The sequence below is a fragment of the Gasterosteus aculeatus genome, chromosome 21 (genome assembly GCF_964276395.1).
Source record: "Gasterosteus aculeatus chromosome 21, fGasAcu3.hap1.1, whole genome shotgun sequence".
In the NCBI taxonomy this organism is placed as follows: domain Eukaryota; kingdom Metazoa; phylum Chordata; class Actinopteri; order Perciformes; family Gasterosteidae; genus Gasterosteus; species Gasterosteus aculeatus.
In genome coordinates this window covers 484,695-505,782 of record NC_135708.1, presented here as the reverse complement: position 1 = coordinate 505,782, position 21,088 = coordinate 484,695, and the positions used below count along the sequence as shown (strand labels likewise).

The 21,088-nt window shown below is 46.1% G+C and overlaps 2 protein-coding genes across 2 annotated transcripts in view; one reads left to right on the top strand and one right to left on the bottom strand.

Annotated features, from left to right (window-relative positions):
• LOC144390244 (protein NLRC3-like) overlaps positions 1–21,088 on the bottom strand; it is a 111,842-nt gene that overhangs the window by 39,810 nt on the left and 50,944 nt on the right. The gene's annotated exons all lie outside the window — the stretch shown is intronic.
• c1ql3a (complement component 1, q subcomponent-like 3a) lies at positions 4,706–19,540 on the top strand. The gene is made up of 2 exons (XM_040166657.2): positions 4,706–6,100; positions 18,918–19,540. The coding sequence occupies exons 1-2, from the start codon at positions 5,519–5,521 to the stop codon at positions 19,095–19,097; spliced, it is 762 nt and encodes a 253-aa protein (XP_040022591.1). The 5' UTR covers positions 4,706–5,518; the 3' UTR covers positions 19,098–19,540.

The window sequence follows — 21,088 nt, the reverse complement described above, 5'->3', positions numbered from 1 at the left end:
ACCAGCAGAAGAGCCCTCAGCCATCTGAAGACGTGGGTGAGGATTCCTCGTAGGGCAGGAACAGGAAGTCAGGTGGGGGCTTTGCAGGGGAGGAGGTTCCGGCCTCAGCCGACACCTCGAGGTATTCATGCTCAATGGACACAACAGCAGAATTACGTCAAAATACACACATATTTAATTATGACTTATAGAAACAGGACTGAGATGTGGGGGGTCTCTGCGGGGGCTCCAGTTAGTGCTTTAACCACATCTGTGATTAGTTCCCTCTGTGGCTGCACTGGGCTTTGTTCCAGAATAAACACGGGTCATCGACCATGAAGCTCAGTCCAACCAGAGTCCTGCTTCTCCAGCGGCCCTTTGGGTGCATGTTGTTCCTGTTTGGGTGCATGTTTGGGTGGATGTTGTTCCTGTTTGGGTGCATGTTGTTCCTGTTTTCGTGGATGTTGTTGTTGTTGGGTGTATGTTGTTCCTGTTTGGGTGCATATTTGGGTGGATGTTGTTCCTGTTTTGGTGCATGTTGTTCCTGTTTTCGTGGATGTTGTTGTTGTTGGGTGGATGTTGTTCCTGTTTGGGTGCATGTTTGGGTGTATGTTGTTCCTGTTTGGGTGCATATTTGGGTGGATGTTGTTCCTGTTTTGGTGCATGTTGTTCCTGTTTTCGTGGATGTTGTTGTTGTTGGGTGGATGTTGTTCCTGTTTGGGTGCATGTTTGGTTGGATGTTGTTCCTGTTTTCGTGGATGTTTGGGTGGATGTTGTTCCTGTTTGGGTGCATGTTGTTCCTGTTTTCATGGATGTTGTTCCTGTTTGGGTGCATGCTGTTCCGGTTTGGGTGGATGTTGTTCCTGTTTGGGTGCGTGTTTGGGTGGATGTTGTTCCTGTTTTCATGGATGTTGTTCCTGTTTGGGTGGATGTTATTCCTGTTTTCATGGATGTTGTTCCTGTTTTTGTGTGTGTTGTTCCTGTTTTGTTCTGACTTCATCTCGATTCATCTCACACCTTTGCAAGGACACAATGAGTCCCAAGCTAACTAAAGCCCATTGATTTTCACCAGGTGATTTATAGGTGGCTTGTGTGTGAGGGCGGCTTGATTGTCTAAGGGGGGCGCACGGTGCCCCTTTAATGAGGGTGGTGACACAGGCGGAGGAGGGAGCACCCCACCCACCACAGCAGCAATGTGCACCATTGATACAGCAGCAGCCAACTAGGGTCTCTGTGCATGTGAGTGTGTACGGTAGTGCACGTGAGCCCCCCCCCTGCTGACATACGCCGAGCCAACCAACGGCAGGGTGGAGGGATCGTTGCACCCGCCCTCTGGCTCCCTGTCCGTCAAACACGTGGTCATCCTGTGACCTGTAGTTAGCGGCGTTAGCTCTGAGGCATCGCCGCGTTGGAATCCTACTCTGACCAAAGCATTCACGCTGCATGACCCGAAAAACACCGCCAGACGTTCGGTGTGGAGGACAGGCCCCCTGTTGTTGTTTGTCAGAGATCAGAATAGCATTTTGTGAGCAGTGTAGAGGACGTCTCCGTGCGCGAGAATACTGAAAAGTGCTGTGTGAATAAAAGTTTTCATGATTTCTTTTGCTATCAATTTGCCCACTTTCACTCCCCTCTGAGCTTCCTATAACCCCCCCCCCCCCCATTAATCATCCGTGTGCCGATATTGAGTGTAGTGCCAATGAAGTGATGCTCTCTTACCTCCACAGCTCATTCTCAGGGCCTCTCTCTGCGAGGACATTTGGAGGCGTAATGAAGCCGAGGCGCCGTCGTTGCTTTGATTTTAGCGGCATCAATACGACGGCTCACTGATCCACAAGACAAACGACTGTTCGGCGCCGGGGCTCCGTGGGCCGCTGGCACGTCCCTGCTGGTGTCAAGGCTCTGCTGAACTCTTGTCATCAGTCCACAAAGCGCGAGCACGCTGAGCTGCCTGCAGGAGGAAGAGCGACACAGTTACAACCAAAGGTTTCAAAGACTTGACGCAGTCTCCGGTTGGAGCTCTGAGCGTGTTGTCAGTATTATTACTGTTGTTAGAGTCCGTTTTGTCACGTTATAATAATTAGAACCAAAACTGAAATCCAAAGTGCAAAGACAGTATGTACAGAAGTCTTTTTAAACCCAAGTATCTATACTTAATGAATGTGAAGACTTTTGACCTTGCTGGATATCGCTCATGGTTAGTTAGTTAGTTAGTTAGTTAGTTAGGCTGGCTCAGGCTTAGACTACCAAGAAACCTTTTAGGAAACGTCGAGCTCCTCTCTCACTCTATAATAATTCACTTCTCTTTAATCACTCATTCAGCTTCTTGCCAGGAGCTTTTGTGCTTTCTCACCCTCGCCTTCTATCTGATGGTGGTTCTATCTGACAGCGGTTCTATCTGACAGTGGTTCTATCTGACGGTGGTTCTATCTGACAGTGGTTCTATCTGACGGTGGTTCTATCTGACAGTGGTTCTATCTGACGGTGGTTCTATCTGACGGTGGTTCTATCTGACAGCGGTTCTATCTGACGGTGGTTCTATCTGACGGTGGTTCTATCTGACAGTGGTTCTATCTGACGGTGGTTCTATCTGACGGTGGTTCTATCTGACGGTGGTTCTATCTGACGGTGGTTCTATCTGACAGTGGTTCTATCTGACGGTGGTTCTATCTGACGGTGGTTCTATCTGATGGAGGTTCTATGTGATGGTGGTTCTATGGTGGAGGTTCTATGTGATGGTGGTTCTATGATGGAGGTTCTATGTGATGGTGGATCTATGTGGTGGTGTTTCTATGTGATGGTGGTTCTATGTGGTGGTGGTTCTATGTGGTGGTGGTTCTACGTGGGGGTGGTTCTATGTGGTGGTGGTTCTATGTGGGGGTGGTTCTATGTGGTGGTGGTTCTATGTGGGGGTGGTTCTATGTGATGGTGGATCTATGTGATGGTGGTTCTATGTGATGGTGGATCTATGTTGTGGTGGTTCTATGTGGTGGTGGTTCTATGTTGTGGTGGTTCTATGTTGTGGTGGTTCTACGTGGGGGTGGTTCTATGTGGGGGTGGTTCTATGTGGGGGTGGTTCTATGTGATGGTGGATCTATGTGATGGTGGTTCTATGTGATGGTGGATCTATGTGATGGTGGTTCTATGTGGTGGTGGTTCTATGTGATGGTGGTTCTATGTGGTGGTGGTTCTATGTGGGGGTGGTTCTATGTGATGGTGGTTCTATGTGATGGTGGATCTATGTGATGGTGGTTCTATGTGGTGGTGGTTCTATGTGATGGTGGTTCTATGTGGTGGTGGTTCTATGTGGGGGTGGTTCTATGTGATGGTGGATCTATGTGATGGTGGTTCTATGTGGTGGTGGTTCTATGTGGGGGTGGTTCTATGTGATGGTGGTTCTATGTGATGGTGGATCTATGTGATGGTGGTTCTATGTGGTGGTGGTTCTATGTGATGGTGGTTCTATGTGGTGGTGGTTCTATGTGGGGGTGGTTCTATGTGATGGTGGATCTATGTGATGGTGGTTCTATGTGGTGGTGGTTCTATGTGGGGGTGGTTCTATGTGATGGTGGTTCTATGTGATGGTGGATCTATGTGATGGTGGTTCTATGTGGTGGTGGTTCTATGTGATGGTGGTTCTATGTGGTGGTGGTTCTATGTGGGGGTGGTTCTATGTGATGGTGGATCTATGTGATGGTGGTTCTATGTGATGGTGGATCTATGTGATGGTGGTTCTATGTGGTGGTGGTTCTATGTGATGGTGGATCTATGTTGTGGTGGTTCTATGTGATGGTGGATCTATGTGATGGTGGTTCTATGTGGTGGTGGTTCTATGTGATGGTGGTTCTATGTGGTGGTGGTTCTATGTGGGGGTGGTTCTATGTGATGGTGGATCTATGTGATGGTGGTTCTATGTGATGGTGGATCTATGTGATGGTGGTTCTATGTGGTGGTGGTTCTATGTGATGGTGGTTCTATGTGGTGGTGGTTCTATGTGGGGGTGATGGTCCCTGCAGTGTCTTACTACTCACATTATCTGAATCATCTCTGTCTTATGAACTCAATGTGTTGTTCATCTTCTACGTTGTTCATTCTGTCCTCATGACGTCATCGTCGTCTGTCCATCAGGAGACGGACCCTCTGACGTTCTCACTGAGGTTCCTTTTCCCCACAGAGGCTTGTTCAGGACAGAGGATGTCACATGGGGCATGATCCTGGGCTTTGTAAAAGAAGATGAATGGAGCAGATAAGGACTGTGAGGATGTTCAATAGCTGCTCGATTCATCTCCTTTGACAAAGCCCAGGATCATGTACTGTAATTGTACTACATTGTATTTTGTTATTAGTATTTGTATATATATCACCATCTCTTTGTCCATGTGTGCTTCAGCATCCATGTGGCAAATAAAGCTGATTGTGTTTCTAAATAACTTTCATTCATCCTGATCACAGAGATAAAAACACGTCATTAATCTGTTCATTGTTTGATGCAATTCAGTTTAATAAAAGTCCTTTGGTCCGTTGTGTGTGTCGACTCGTCGCTGTTTCTTTCCCACGTATTGTGTCGGGAGACACTTTAAGGAGACGTTCGCTTCCTACCAGCAGAACTCGTGTATTTACATTAAATGGTCATTTATGGAGGTCATGACAGATTTAATGTGCTGGATTCATGTGAAACATGTCGTGTAAATACTTGTTTTACTAAAGAACCAAACACACAGACGGACTCTTGGTTTATTTCTATTAAACATTTAGAATATCTCTAAAGCGATGAGGAGACCTTCAGTTACCACTGAACAGTGGAAGTTCTCTCTGGGTTCTCCGGAGGTTCGGTCCATTGTCGGTGTGTGGCAGTGAGTCTGTGAGGCGACCGATCCAGGACGGGCCCCAGAGTCACCTCAGCCCCCCCCGACCCGGTATGAAGGACCAGGTTCCTCGCTGCAGGCTTCATCTGCTTCTCACTCTTCTTTAGTGACATTAAGGAAAAGAATGTAAAGTGTTCTAGACTTGAAATGACATCGAGATGCTGTTAAGGCCTCAAACACGCTGTCACTCACGCGTGTATCATACAGGAGACGAATCACCCGCCATCACACTGTCTCACTACTGGTCCGAACCGGTGAATGATGAAGTGTTTTCACTTTAGAGGTCTCTCTCTCTCTCTCTCTCTCCCCCCTCTCCCCCCCCCCCCCCCCTCTCTCTCATATATAGCGGACAGACGCTTTCGCGGATCCACCTTCAGGATTCAGCTGCAGCACAGAGCTCTGGTTCGGGACCCGTGGATCAGAAGAGGGTCCAGACCCCGCGTCTGGACTTCAGTGATGCTGAATCCGGTCCTTCGCCGACCGGCACAGAACTTTTAGGAGACCGTTGCGCTCCGAACTTCCCGAAGCCGCCGAGCGGAGCCGCGCTCCACCTTTCTGCGCGAGGGTCTCCTCCGGCCAGCACCATTCCACCCAAAAGACCCCAGGATCGGCCCGCGCTCACGCGGCTGGTCGGCAGGAAGCGGCTGGTCGCAGCAGGGGTCCTGGGAGTCGTCATGGTTCTGCTTCTCGTGATCCTCATCCCGGTCCTGGTGAACTCGGCGGGCTCGGCGGCGCACTACGAGATGCTCGGTACCTGCAGGATGGTGTGCGACCCCTACGGCACCAAGGCTCCGACCAGCGCCGCCACGGCGGACGCGGCCGGAGACGGCGGCCTCGTGCAGTCCTTGCCCACTTTCATCCAAGGTCCGAGAGGGGTACCGGGGCGTCCGGGTAGGGCGGGTCCAAGGGGTCCTCTCGGCGAACCGGGGCCGCCCGGTCCTGCGGGGCCGCCCGGAGACAAAGGCAGACCCGGCTTACCGGGACCGCGGGGACCGAGCTCAGCTGCCGGGGCCATCAGCGCGGCCACGTACAGCACCGTGCCCAAGATCGCCTTTTACGCGGGACTCAAGAAGCAGCACGAGGGCTACGAGGTGCTCAAGTTCGACGACGTGGTGACCAATCTGGGGAACCACTACGACCCGACCACCGGCAAGTTCACGTGCTCCATCCCGGGGATCTATTTCTTCACCTACCACGTCCTGATGCGCGGAGGCGACGGCACGAGCATGTGGGCGGACCTGTGCAAAAACCAGCAGGTAACAGACGCGCGGGGCTTTTACGCACGAGGGCTCGTTCGTTCGCTCGCGCTCCGCGCAACTATTGACCGTGCACGTCGTGCGCGTGCGCGTGAAACGGTGACCTGGCGCCCGGTGGACGACGCGGGACATGTCTTACTGGGCCGAGACAGCTTCACCAACCACGTCCTTCAACTTAATGAGGACAAAGTTCACGTCAGAGTTGTTGTCGTAATGAACGGGACCTCCCTTCAGTCTTTATTCATTATTATTATTATTATTAATATTAATATTATTATTAATATTATTATTATTATTAATATTATTATTAATATTATTATTATTATTATTATTAATATTATTATTATTCCAAATACCTCTTTACAATCTAACTGGTGAAGGTGTGAGGATGGACGGAGGCCCTTTGCTGCCTCCTGTCTCCTCTTCCCTCGGGTGGGGGGGGGGGTGATGGGGGGGTGATGGGGGGGGTGATGGGGGGGTGATGGGGGGGTGATGGGGGGGGGTGTCTGTCAGCAGCTCACATCTAATCCCGGGTCGCTCCAGCAGACAGACGCCTCGCGCCTGTCAGCCCGTCCTGTCCGGATTAAAGCAGCGGAGCAGCTCGCCGTGACCGACCACATGCAGCCGGAGACACGTTTCAATTAGACCCGGGACCCGGACCCGGGACCCGGACCCGGGACCCGGGTCCGGGACACGGACCCGGGACCCGGGGACAGAGCATTTAATCAAATCCCTTTTCCCCCATTAGAGCAGTATTTTCTTTTTTTACTAAATTGTCCTCTTGAAATATATATTTTTTAACAATTAAAAGGCAGTGATCTGTTTATTTATTCAAATGAATGCAGATTGATGTAAATCCTCCATGAATGACCCGTCTGAAGGAACCTCTGTCAATCCAACAGTTTATTCAAGGCTGCTGGTGTAATGTTGTCCATGCAGGTATAAAATATAAAATACAATATAAAAGCTACTGCTCTCCGATCACATTCTATTTTAATGAATAATTATAGGCTTTATGAACTAATTTAAGAGAAATTCAACAGGAAAGCACCAGGTGCTTATTTTGCTAAATTCTCTGTTTGTCTTTGTCATCGCTCCATCAACCTCCACCCAAACTGCGTCACGTCATTGATGCCCCGACACGAAAAGACAAATTCCATCGGATTGTTTCACGTCCTTATTGATGTCTGTGGATATAATAATAATAAAATATATATGTATGAATCCAACAGAGTAAACCGGCTTCAAAATGAGTTCAAATTGCACATTGAGCTCATAATATATAATATACATATATATATATTATATATTATGTATATTATATATTATATTACAGTGATCTCCCTTCCTTATAAAACCAAAGCAAAGATTGTTTCAGACTTAGTCACGGCTAACCTCAGTCTGACATGAGGGACTAGCGGCCGAGGAGGCGAGGAAAGGGATCAAGGATTTCCTTTAAGTTTTTCGACTCAACGTGAAACGCGCGTGTGGGAGAACACGGAGAACACGGAGAACACGGAGAACACGCACACAGCGGTGCTTCTTAACGCGGAGCTGCTCAGTGGCTCCACACCGTGTGAGACGCTTCTCGTGTTCAGCGTCTCACACGGAGGAAACACGTCAGCTTGTGTTCTTCAAGGCCCACGTTAACGTGCACTGAGACACCGATGCACGGACGTCCTGTCCACAGCTCACATCGCATCTCAGACGCCTCAGAGGCCCACTGGGCACCACTGGGAACCACTGGGAACCACTGGGCACCACTGGGCACCACTGGGAACCACTGGGCACCACTGGGAACCACAGGGCACCACTGGGCACCACTGGGTGTTGGTCACATGACAGAACGATAGTAGGGAGATTTAAAAGGATGGAAATATTAAATAATCGTTCACATTGTTCAAGAAATAATGGTTGATGCCACGATCAAGCTCTTATATATATATATATATATATATATATATATATATATATATATATATATATATATAATGATATATATATATATATATATATATATATATAATGATTTTATCGTGCGTTAACGCGGCCTTGATTATTATTTTGAATGTCGTTGGTCTTTGTACACATGCAGACACACAATGTAAACACACATGCAGACACACCAATGTACACACTGTAACACACATGCAGACCACACTGTAAACACACATGCAGACACACACTGTAAACACACATGCAGACACACACTGTAAACACACATGCAGACACACAATGAACACACATCAGACCACAAGAAACACACATACAGACCACACACTGTAAACACACATGCAGACACACACTGTAAACACACATGCAGACACACAATGTAAACACACATGCAGACACACAAGTAAACACACATGCAGACCACTGAAACCACATGCAGACACACAAACATAGCAGACACACACACTGTAAACACACATGCAGACACACAATGTAAACACACATGCAGACACACACTGTAAACACACATGCAGACACACAAAGTAAACACACATGCAGACACACAATGTAAACACACATGCAGACACACACTGTAAACACACATGCAGACACACAAAGTAACACACATGCAGACACACAATGTAAACACACATGCAGACACACACTGTAAACACACATGCAGACACACAAAGTAAACACACATGCAGACACACAATGTAAAACACACATGCAGACACACACTGTAAACACACATGCAGACACACAAAGTAAACACACATGCAGACACACATGTACACACATGCAGACACACACTAACCATGCAGACACACAAAGTAAACACACATGCAGACACACAATGTAAACACACATGCAGACACACACTGTAAACACACATGCAGACACACAAAGTAAACACACATGCAGACACACAATGTAAACACACATGCAGACACACAATGTAAACACACATGCAGACACACAAAGTAAACACACATGCAGACACACAATGTAAACACACATGCAGACACACAATGTAAACACACATGCAGACACACAATGTAAACACACATGCAGACACACAATGTAAACACACATGCAGACACACACTGTAAACACACATGCAGACACACAAAGTAAACACACATGCAGACACACAATGTAAACACACATGCAGACACACACTGTAAACACACATGCAGACACACAAGTAAACACACATGCAGACACACAATGTAAACACACATGCAGACACACAAAGTAAACACACATGCAGACACACAATGTAAACACACATGCAGACACACACTGTAAACACACATGCAGACACACAAAGTAAACACACATGCAGACACACAATGTAAACACACATGCAGACACACAATGTAAACACACATGCAGACACACAAAGTAAACACACATGCAGACACACAATGTAAACACACATGCAGACACACAATGTAAACACACATGCAGACACACAATGTAAACACACATGCAGACACACAATGTAAACACACATGCAGACACACAATGTAAACACACATGCAGACACACAATGTAAACACACATGCAGACACACAATGTAAACACACATGCAGACACACAATGTAAACACACATGCAGACACACACTGTAAACACACATGCAGACACACAATGTAAACACACATGCAGACACACAAAGTAAACACACATGCAGACACACAATGTAAACACACATGCAGACACACAATGTAAACACACATGCAGACACACAATGTAAACACACATGCAGACACACAATGTAAACACACATGCAGACACACACTGTAAACACACATGCAGACACACAATGTAAACACACATGCAGACACACAATGTAAACACACATGCAGACACACAATGTAAACACACATGCAGACACACAATGTAAACACACATGCAGACACACACTGTAAACACACATGCAGACACACAAAGTAAACACACATGCAGACACACACTGTAAACACACATGCAGACACACAAAGTAAACACACATGCAGACACACAATGTAAACACACATGCAGACACACACTGTAAACACACATGCAGACACACAAAGTAAACACACATGCAGACACACAATGTAAACACACATGCAGACACACACTGTAAACACACATGCAGACACACAAAGTAAACACACATGCAGACACACACTGTAAACACACATGCAGACACACAAAGTAAACACACATGCAGACACACAATGTAAACACACATGCAGACACACACTGTAAACACACATGCAGACACACAAAGTAAACACACATGCAGACACACAATGTAAACACACATGCAGACACACAATGTAAACACACATGCAGACACACACTGTAAACACACATGCAGACACACAAAGTAAACACACATGCAGACACACAATGTAAACACACATGCAGACACACACTGTAAACACACATGCAGACACACAAAGTAAACACACATGCAGACACACAATGTAAACACACATGCAGACACACAATGTAAACACACATGCAGACACACAAAGTAAACACACATGCAGACACACACTGTAAACACACATGCAGACACACAAAGTAAACACACATGCAGACACACAATGTAAACACACATGCAGACACACACTGTAAACACACATGCAGACACACAAAGTAAACACACATGCAGACACACAATGTAAACACACATGCAGACACACAATGTAAACACACATGCAGACACACAAAGTAAACACACATGCAGACACACAATGTAAACACACATGCAGACACACAATGTAAACACACATGCAGACACACAATGTAAACACACATGCAGACACACAATGTAAACACACATGCAGACACACAATGTAAACACACATGCAGACACACACTGTAAACACACATGCAGACACACAAAGTAAACACACATGCAGACACACAATGTAAACACACATGCAGACACACAATGTAAACACACATGCAGACACACAAAGTAAACACACATGCAGACACACAATGTAAACACACATGCAGACACACAAAGTAAACACACATGCAGACACACAATGTAAACACACATGCAGACACACACTGTAAACACACATGCAGACACACAAAGTAAACACACATGCAGACACACAATGTAAACACACATGCAGACACACAATGTAAACACACATGCAGACACACAAAGTAAACACACATGCAGACACACAATGTAAACACACATGCAGACACACAATGTAAACACACATGCAGACACACAAAGTAAACACACATGCAGACACACAATGTAAACACACATGCAGACACACACTGTAAACACACATGCAGACACACAAAGTAAACACACATGCAGACACACAATGTAAACACACATGCAGACACACAATGTAAACACACATGCAGACACACAAAGTAAACACACATGCAGACACACAAAGTAAACACACATGCAGACACACAATGTAAACACACATGCAGACACACAATGTAAACAACACATGCAGACACACACTGTAAACACACATGCAGACACACAAAGTAAACACACATGCAGACACACAATGTAAACACACATGCAGACACACATGTAAACACACATGCAGACACACAAAGTAAACACACATGCAGACACACAATGTAAACACACATGCAGACACACACTGTAAACACACATGCAGACACACAAAGTAAACACACATGCAGACACACAATGTAAACACACATGCAGACACACACTGTAAACACACATGCAGACACACAAAGTAAACACACATGCAGACACACAATGTAAACACACATGCAGACACACAATGTAAACACACATGCAGACACACAAAGTAAACACACATGCAGACACACAATGTAAACACACATGCAGACACACAATGTAAACACACATGCAGACACACAAAGTAAACACACATGCAGACACACAATGTAAACACACATGCAGACACACAATGTAAACACACATGCAGACACACACTGTAAACACACATGCAGACACACACTGTAAACACACATGCAGACACACAATGTAAACACACATGCAGACACACACTGTAAACACACATGCAGACACACAATGTAAACACACATGCAGACACACAATGTAAACACACATGCAGACACACAATGTAAACACACATGCAGACACACAATGTAAACACACATGCAGACACACACTGTAAACACACATGCAGACACACAATGTAAACACACATGCAGACACACAATGTAAACACACATGCAGACACACAAAGTAAACACACATGCAGACACACAATGTAAACACACATGCAGACACACAATGTAAACACACATGCAGACACACACTGTAAACACACATGCAGACACACAAAGTAAACACACATGCAGACACACAATGTAAACACACATGCAGACACACAATGTAAACACACATGCAGACACACAATGTAAACACACATGCAGACACACAAAGTAAACACACATGCAGACACACAATGTAAACACACATGCAGACACACACTGTAAACACACATGCAGACACACAAAGTAAACACACATGCAGACACACAATGTAAACACACATGCAGACACACAATGTAAACACACATGCAGACACACAATGTAAACACACATGCAGACACACAAAGTAAACACACATGCAGACACACAATGTAAACACACATGCAGACACACACTGTAAACACACATGCAGACACACAAAGTAAACACACATGCAGACACACAATGTAAACACACATGCAGACACACACTGTAAACACACATGCAGACACACAAAGTAAACACACATGCAGACACACAATGTAAACACACATGCAGACACACACTGTAAACACACATGCAGACACACAAAGTAAACACACATGCAGACACACAATGTAAACACACATGCAGACACACACTGTAAACACACATGCAGACACACAAAGTAAACACACATGCAGACACACACTGTAAACACACATGCAGACACACAAAGTAAACACACATGCAGACACACAATGTAAACACACATGCAGACACACACTGTAAACACACATGCAGACACACAAAGTAAACACACATGCAGACACACAATGTAAACACACATGCAGACACACACTGTAAACACACATGCAGACACACAAAGTAAACACACATGCAGACACACAATGTAAACACACATGCAGACACACACTGTAAACACACATGCAGACACACAAAGTAAACACACATGCAGACACACAATGTAAACACACATGCAGACACACACTGTAAACACACATGCAGACACACAAAGTAAACACACATGCAGACACACACTGTAAACACACATGCAGACACACAAAGTAAACACACATGCAGACACACAATGTAAACACACATGCAGACACACACTGTAAACACACATGCAGACACACAAAGTAAACACACATGCAGACACACAATGTAAACACACATGCAGACACACAATGTAAACACACATGCAGACACACAAAGTAAACACACATGCAGACACACAATGTAAACACACATGCAGACACACACTGTAAACACACATGCAGACACACAAAGTAAACACACATGCAGACACACAATGTAAACACACATGCAGACACACAATGTAAACACACATGCAGACACACACTGTAAACACACATGCAGACACACAAAGTAAACACACATGCAGACACACAATGTAAACACACATGCAGACACACAATGTAAACACACATGCAGACACACAAAGTAAACACACATGCAGACACACAATGTAAACACACATGCAGACACACAAAGTAAACACACATGCAGACACACAATGTAAACACACATGCAGACACACACTGTAAACACACATGCAGACACACAAAGTAAACACACATGCAGACACACAATGTAAACACACATGCAGACACACAATGTAAACACACATGCAGACACACAAAGTAAACACACATGCAGACACACAATGTAAACACACATGCAGACACACAATGTAAACACACATGCAGACACACAAAGTAAACACACATGCAGACACACAATGTAAACACACATGCAGACACACACTGTAAACACACATGCAGACACACAAAGTAAACACACATGCAGACACACAATGTAAACACACATGCAGACACACAATGTAAACACACATGCAGACACACAAAGTAAACACACATGCAGACACACAAAGTAAACACACATGCAGACACACAATGTAAACACACATGCAGACACACAATGTAAACACACATGCAGACACACACTGTAAACACACATGCAGACACACAAAGTAAACACACATGCAGACACACAATGTAAACACACATGCAGACACACAATGTAAACACACATGCAGACACACAAAGTAAACACACATGCAGACACACAATGTAAACACACATGCAGACACACAATGTAAACACACATGCAGACACACAAAGTAAACACACATGCAGACACACAATGTAAACACACATGCAGACACACACTGTAAACACACATGCAGACACACAAAGTAAACACACATGCAGACACACAATGTAAACACACATGCAGACACACAATGTAAACACACATGCAGACACACAAAGTAAACACACATGCAGACACACAAAGTAAACACACATGCAGACACACAATGTAAACACACATGCAGACACACAAAGTAAACACACATGCAGACACACAATGTAAACACACATGCAGACACACAATGTAAACACACATGCAGACACACACTGTAAACACACATGCAGACACACACTGTAAACACACATGCAGACACACAAAGTAAACACACATGCAGACACACAATGTAAACACACATGCAGACACACACTGTAAACACACATGCAGACACACAATGTAAACACACATGCAGACACACAAAGTAAACACACATGCAGACACACACTGTAAACACACATGCAGACACACAATGTAAACACACATGCAGACACACACTGTAAACACACATGCAGACACACAATGCGGCGCTACGCTGCCTCTTACAATGTAACTGGTTGTCTATGACACACTAGATGAACCAGGAGCTCTGCCCGTTGCTTTGGGTCACTTTGGTTCCATTAATATGAAACTTCTAATTTGAGATTTACAAGACATATTAGCTGTAACCTTATACGCCTTTCTCAATACGTGTCCTCCTGTCCTCGTGTCCTCGTGTCCTCGTGTCCTCGTGTGGGCCCTTTCTCAATACGTGTCCTCGTGTCCTCGTGTCCTCGGGTAGGCCCTTTCTCAATACGTGTCCTCCTGTCCTCCTGTCCTCCTGTCCTCGTGTCCTCGTGTGGGCCCTTTCTCAATACGTGTCCTCGTGTCCTCGGGTAGGCCCTTTCTCAATACGTGTCCTCCTGTCCTCCTGTCCTCGTGTCCTCGTGTCCTCGTGTGGGCCCTTTCTCAATACGTGTCCTCGTGTCCTCGGGTAGGCCCTTTCTCAATACGTGTCCTCCTGTCCTCCTGTCCTCCTGTCCTCGTGTCCTCGTGTAGGCCCTTTCTCAATACGTGTCCTCGTGTCCTGGTGGCAAGGCAAGTAACAGTAGTGAATAATATATTGATATTTGCTTGAAACTGTTTCTATTTATTTCATTGTTAGACAATGAGTTCACCTGCCTGCAGCCTCCACCATCATAATATCATATTGTAGTAATGAAGTAAAACGAACAAGAGGCAGAATTACTGCACGTGTCACGCAGAAGGGGGCTGAGTGGCAACCAGTCTAAGCACTGCTATGCTAAGCTAGCTGCTAGGCTACTTCAATCCCCGTCTGCACAGGACTGTGTCCCTGCACGACGGGGCTGGAAAAGGTCCCGCTGAACGTGGCCGATTGTTGGCGCTTCAAACACAGCCGGTAGGAGACGATGAAGAGGCGCAGTACCTGGATTATACTGACAGGTCTAATACTCATATATAACATGTCAATAACTACATGTACAGACGTGTAGCTAAGCAGCCGAGCCCACTCGGAGGGAAATATTCAATAATTCATGTTTGGAAAAGATGTATTTATCATTATTACAATTCAGTAACAACGTCCTGCTGGTCCTTCGCCGAGCACACACACACACACACACACACACACACACACACACACACACACACACACACACACACACACACACACACACACACACACACACACACTCACACAAATGTCGGTAATAGTTATTGTTCATTTTACTGACATCATTATTAGAAGAGCAGCTCTGATTTCTCTCAACATGTAACGTTTGCTCTGATTCCTGCGTTGTTTTCGCTGTGCGTCACTTTACCTTGTTACCCGACCGCGGGGTGACGCCCGCCCAGATTACTATTCAGGAATTATGTGTATTGCCATTAAAAAGACATTGATGTCAGTAGTTTCATACCAGCTGATACCAGACATGTAGCAGATGTAGCATTGTCCCAGGCTTATTCCATTATTTAAAATAATACCCATTTAAGATGAAACACTCAACGTTTGATGGATGGGACAGAAACCGTGAAAAGTCTTCACTGCATCCCTGAATCTGCTCTAATAAAAGGCAGCAGCTTCAACATCATGCATTTATTTAACAGGGACAATCCTGGGCCAGATGTTCTTAAGGCTGATGTTCTTAACAAAAGCAACAGCACGTGTCGTGTTAATGTGTATTTAGAAGCAAAGTGTTCTTGGTCCTTGAAGTATGATTCAAACCAGCTTAGTGCCAAAGAGTCCGACCCAGAGGTTTTGTCCGTCTGCTAGTTGTTATTTCCAGTAGATCCAAGGCAAGTTTATTTGTAGAGCGCTTCTCATTCACAAGGCAGACTCAAAGTGCTTCACATCATAACATTTCATACAATAAAGTGAGATAAAATGCAGGAATTAAAAGACAATTTAAAAACAGCAAATAAAATTATAAATTAAAATCTTATTTAAATTGTTTAATTAAAGGCAGAGGTTAAACGTGGTCAGATTTGGGGCTTAAAGTCTTAAATCTTCAGGAAGTTTATTCCAGCTGTTTGTTGCGTAGTAACTAAATGATGCTTTCCCATGATTTGTATTTACTCTGGGAATCACTAACAGATTTGTGTCAGAAGATCTTAGTGATCTTGAAGGCTTATGTAGTGGAAGCATATCAGTGATATACTTTGGCCCTAAACCATGTAGTGATTTATATGTGAGCAGTAGGATTTTGAAATGAATTCTCTGACATACTGGGAGCCAATGTAGGGATTTAAGAATTGGTGTAATGTGCTCACATTTTTGGTCTTTGTTAGAACTCTAGCAGCAGCGTTCTGAACAAGCTGGAGCTGCCTGACAGTTTTTTTTGGAGACCTGCAAGGAGACCATTACAATAGTCCAGCCTACTGGTTATAAAGGCAGTACAAGTGTTTCTAAGTCTTGAGCTGACATGAGCCCTCTAAGTCGTGCGACATTTTTGAGGTGGTAGTAGGCCGATTTTGTTACTGATTTGATGCGACTCTCCAAGTGTAAATCTGAATCCATAATAACCCCCAGATTTCTGGCTTTATTTGATGTTTTCAGGGACAGAGAGTGAAGGTGTTGGGTTACTTTAAACCTTTCTTTTTAGCACCAAATACAATGATCTCAGTTTTGTGTTCATTTAGTTGTAGGACATTTTGACACATCCAGTCTTTGATCCAGTAAGAGTAATGGGACTCGTTGTGTCACTGTCTTTGCCCGACTGGAACAGTTATTTACAGCCAAGAAGTCGATTACCGTTTAGAAAGAACACCTTTTCTTATCATTGTACTTTAGATATCGGTCGATAGTTTGTCATCGTTTCCGTGTGTCGGCCTGCTTTGGTGTTTCGTTCCAAATCAGTAATCTCTTGCTTTCTCTTTACTTCTTTACTCAGAACTATTTGTTTCACCCGAAATGTAATTGTTGTAAACGAGTTTTAAAGTGGATAACGTGAGGTCAAAGACCGCCACAAAGGAACCACCACCTCGTGGTCATCAGGTGGATCTCATGAACCATGAAGAAACTTACGTTCATACGTCAGGGGAGTCTACACAACTCAAACACATCTAATAATAATACAAATATGGCTCCAACAGGGACTGTGGGAAGGTGCCTGAGAGTGTGTCGACAACCAGCAGGTCATCAGGTTGAAATTGTCTATAAGAAGTGTCTTCAGGAGGCCTGCAGATGTTGTATTGTGTCTCCAGACTTGGTGGATTGAATGCACTCGAGTCGTGACGTCTGAATGGAGCTCGGTGTGGAGAACTAACCCCGTTATACACAATGCATCCAGTTCACTTCACTCATCAGACACTGTTCAAGGGTCAATGCACTTTGAGGAACAGAGGTGTCAAGTAACCAAGTACAAATACTTCGTTACTGTACTTTAGTAGAAATGTTGGGTATCTATACTTTACTGCAGTGTTTATTTTTCAGAGGACTTTACATTTTAAAAACAGTCTCGGTTCTTCCGGCTTGTTGTAGATAAAAAACCTCCCATCCAGATAAATGTTGCCACCCGGATGGAGTGAATGTGATTGTGGTCGGATGAGAAGTATAAACATTTAGCATCCAGACACCCGATTGGTTTTCTCCGCCATGCGCCTGCAGATCAGAGCGACGGCGGGTGTGAAAAGTGGTCGGTGGAAGGATCCTTTGTCAGAAGCCACAAGCCGATCTCAGTTGGTATTTAGCGACATGGACCCTCCTCCTCCTCCTCATGCAGATTCCATGTAACGTTACATGAGGACCTTCATGACCATGAGTTTGTTGTTTTCTACCTTTATAGAGAATCTGCCACAACACAGCGACTTGCAAGTAGCGCAGCGCCTTAAATAAAGTCACGTGTGTCTTTATGTGCGTGTGCGTGTGCGTGTGTGTGTGTGTGTGTGTGTGTGTGTGTCTTCCTCAGGTGCGTGCCAGTGCCATAGCTCAGGACGCAGACCAGAACTATGACTACGCCAGTAACAGCGGCGTGCTGCATCTGGAGCCGGGAGACGAGGTCTACATCAAACTGGACGGAGGCAAAGCTCATGGAGGCAACAACAACAAGTACAGCACCTTCTCCGGGTTCATCATCTACGCCGACTAGAACCCTCGACCCGAGCTGCTGACGGCCTCCTGCCACAGCTGCTGTGGACTAAACACCCAGCCTGGATAAACGGCACCACATTTTATTTTTCCCATTCTGCCATTTCTGTCTTGAAGATTATGATCGATGTCATTCAAATAGTGGTGACGAATCAAACGCCGCCCTCTCTTCGTGCCATCACGCTCAGACGTGCAGCCGATGTCCCGTCACAGAGTCTTACGGTGGTAAGAAGAGTCCGAGTGTGGGCAGAAACCCACCGGCATCAGTAATCTGTAATCTGCCTGCTGGAATCTGACTTGATGGTCCAACCTTTCTTCATTCTCACGTCTGATTTGGCTGCAAGCTGCCTGACAACTAATCAAAGTCCCGATACGACACAGAGGTTTAGCAGCAGCTAGTGAGTAGTTGACGATACCTGCCGTGGTATAATAAATAATGATTCATGAGTCAGCGTGTGTGGTTTGGCTCTTTCTTCAAACTGGCTGCATATGATAGTTTATATTATGAACATATTAAACATACTGACCTCTTCTACAGAGGAGGAAACTTCTGACCCTGACTGTGAAGCTTCGGTGTGTCGTCACTTTACCGGCCTGGTTACTTTAATCCTGCAAGAAAGGCTGAAATTAAATAATCATACATAATTAATAATTATAGCCCAAACAGGTGGAATTGAATTATTGATGGAGGTGGAGGGCCGGTGGATGTCGGGTGGAGGGCCGGTTGATCTTGGGTGGATGTTGGGTGGATGTTGGGTGGATGTTGGGTGGATGTCGGGTGGAGGGCCGGTGGATGTCGGGTGGAGGGCCGGTTGATCTTGGGTGGATGTTGGGTGGATGTCGGGTGGATGTCGGGTGGAGGGCCGGTGGATCTTGGGTGGATGTTGGGTGGATGTTGGGTGGATGTCGGGTGGAGGGCCGGTGGATGTGGGGTGGATGTGGGGTGGATGTGGGGTGGATGTCGGGTGGATGTGGGGTGGATGTGGGGTGGATGTTGGGTGGATGTTGGGTGGATGTTGGGTGGATGTCGGGTGGATGTCGGGTGGATGTCGGGTGGAGGGCCGGTGGATGTGGGGTGGATGTCGGGTGGATGTGGGGTGGATGTCGGGTGGATGTTGGGTGGATGTTGGGTGGAGGGCCGGTGGATGTCGGGTGGATGTCGGGTGGATGTTGGATGGATGTCGGGTGGATGTGGGGTGGATGTCGCGTGGATGTGGGTGGATGTCGGGTGGAGGGCCGGTGGATGTGGGGTGGATGTCGGGTGGATGTGGGGTGGATGTGGGTGGATGTGGTGTGGATGTCGGGTGGATGTCGGGTGGATGTCGGGTGGATGTCGGGTGGATGTGGGGTGGATGTCGGGTGGATGTTGGGTGGAGGGCCGGTGGATGTGGGGTGGATGTCGGGTGGATGTCGGGTGGATGTCGGGTGGAGGGCCGGTGGATGTGGGGTGGATGTCGGGTGGATGTTGGGTGGAGGGCCGGTGGATGTGGGGTGGATGTCGGGTGGATGTCGGGTGGAGGGCCGGTGGATGTGGGGTGGATGTCGGGTGGATGTGGGGTGGATGTCGGGTGGATGTTGGGTGGAGGGCCGGTGGATGTGGGGTGGATGTCGGGTGGATGTCGGGTGGATGTTGGGTGGATGTCGGGTGGATGTCAGGTGGATGTCGGGTGGATGTCGGGTGGAGGGCCGGTGGATGTGGGGTGGATGTCGGGTGGATGTGGGGTGGATGTCGGGTGGATGTGGGGTGGATGTCGGGTGGATGTTGGGTGGAGGGCCGGTGGATGTGGGGTGGATGTGGGGTGGATGTCGGGTGGATGTCGGGTGGAGGGCCGGTGGATGATGAGTCAGCAGCAACATTACAGCTGCAGTAGCTCTGTGTGTAACAGTAATGAGCCTGAAGGTTTCTGAGAGGCTTTTCCAGCGTCTGATGATTGCAGGAGAAGATCAGACCTTCTCGGTGGACCAGCACCTCCTTTCACTGAAGAGCTGCTC

Excerpts from the sequence above, each read along its gene's own strand:
- c1ql3a (XM_040166657.2), top strand. The coding sequence starts at position 5,519 with ATGGTTCTGCTTCTCGTGATCCTCATCCCGGTCCTGGTGAACTCGGCG. Across the intron at positions 6,101-18,917 it reads ACCTGTGCAAAAACCAGCAG|GTGCGTGCCAGTGCCATAGC; the intron begins GTAACAGACGCG and ends TGTCTTCCTCAG.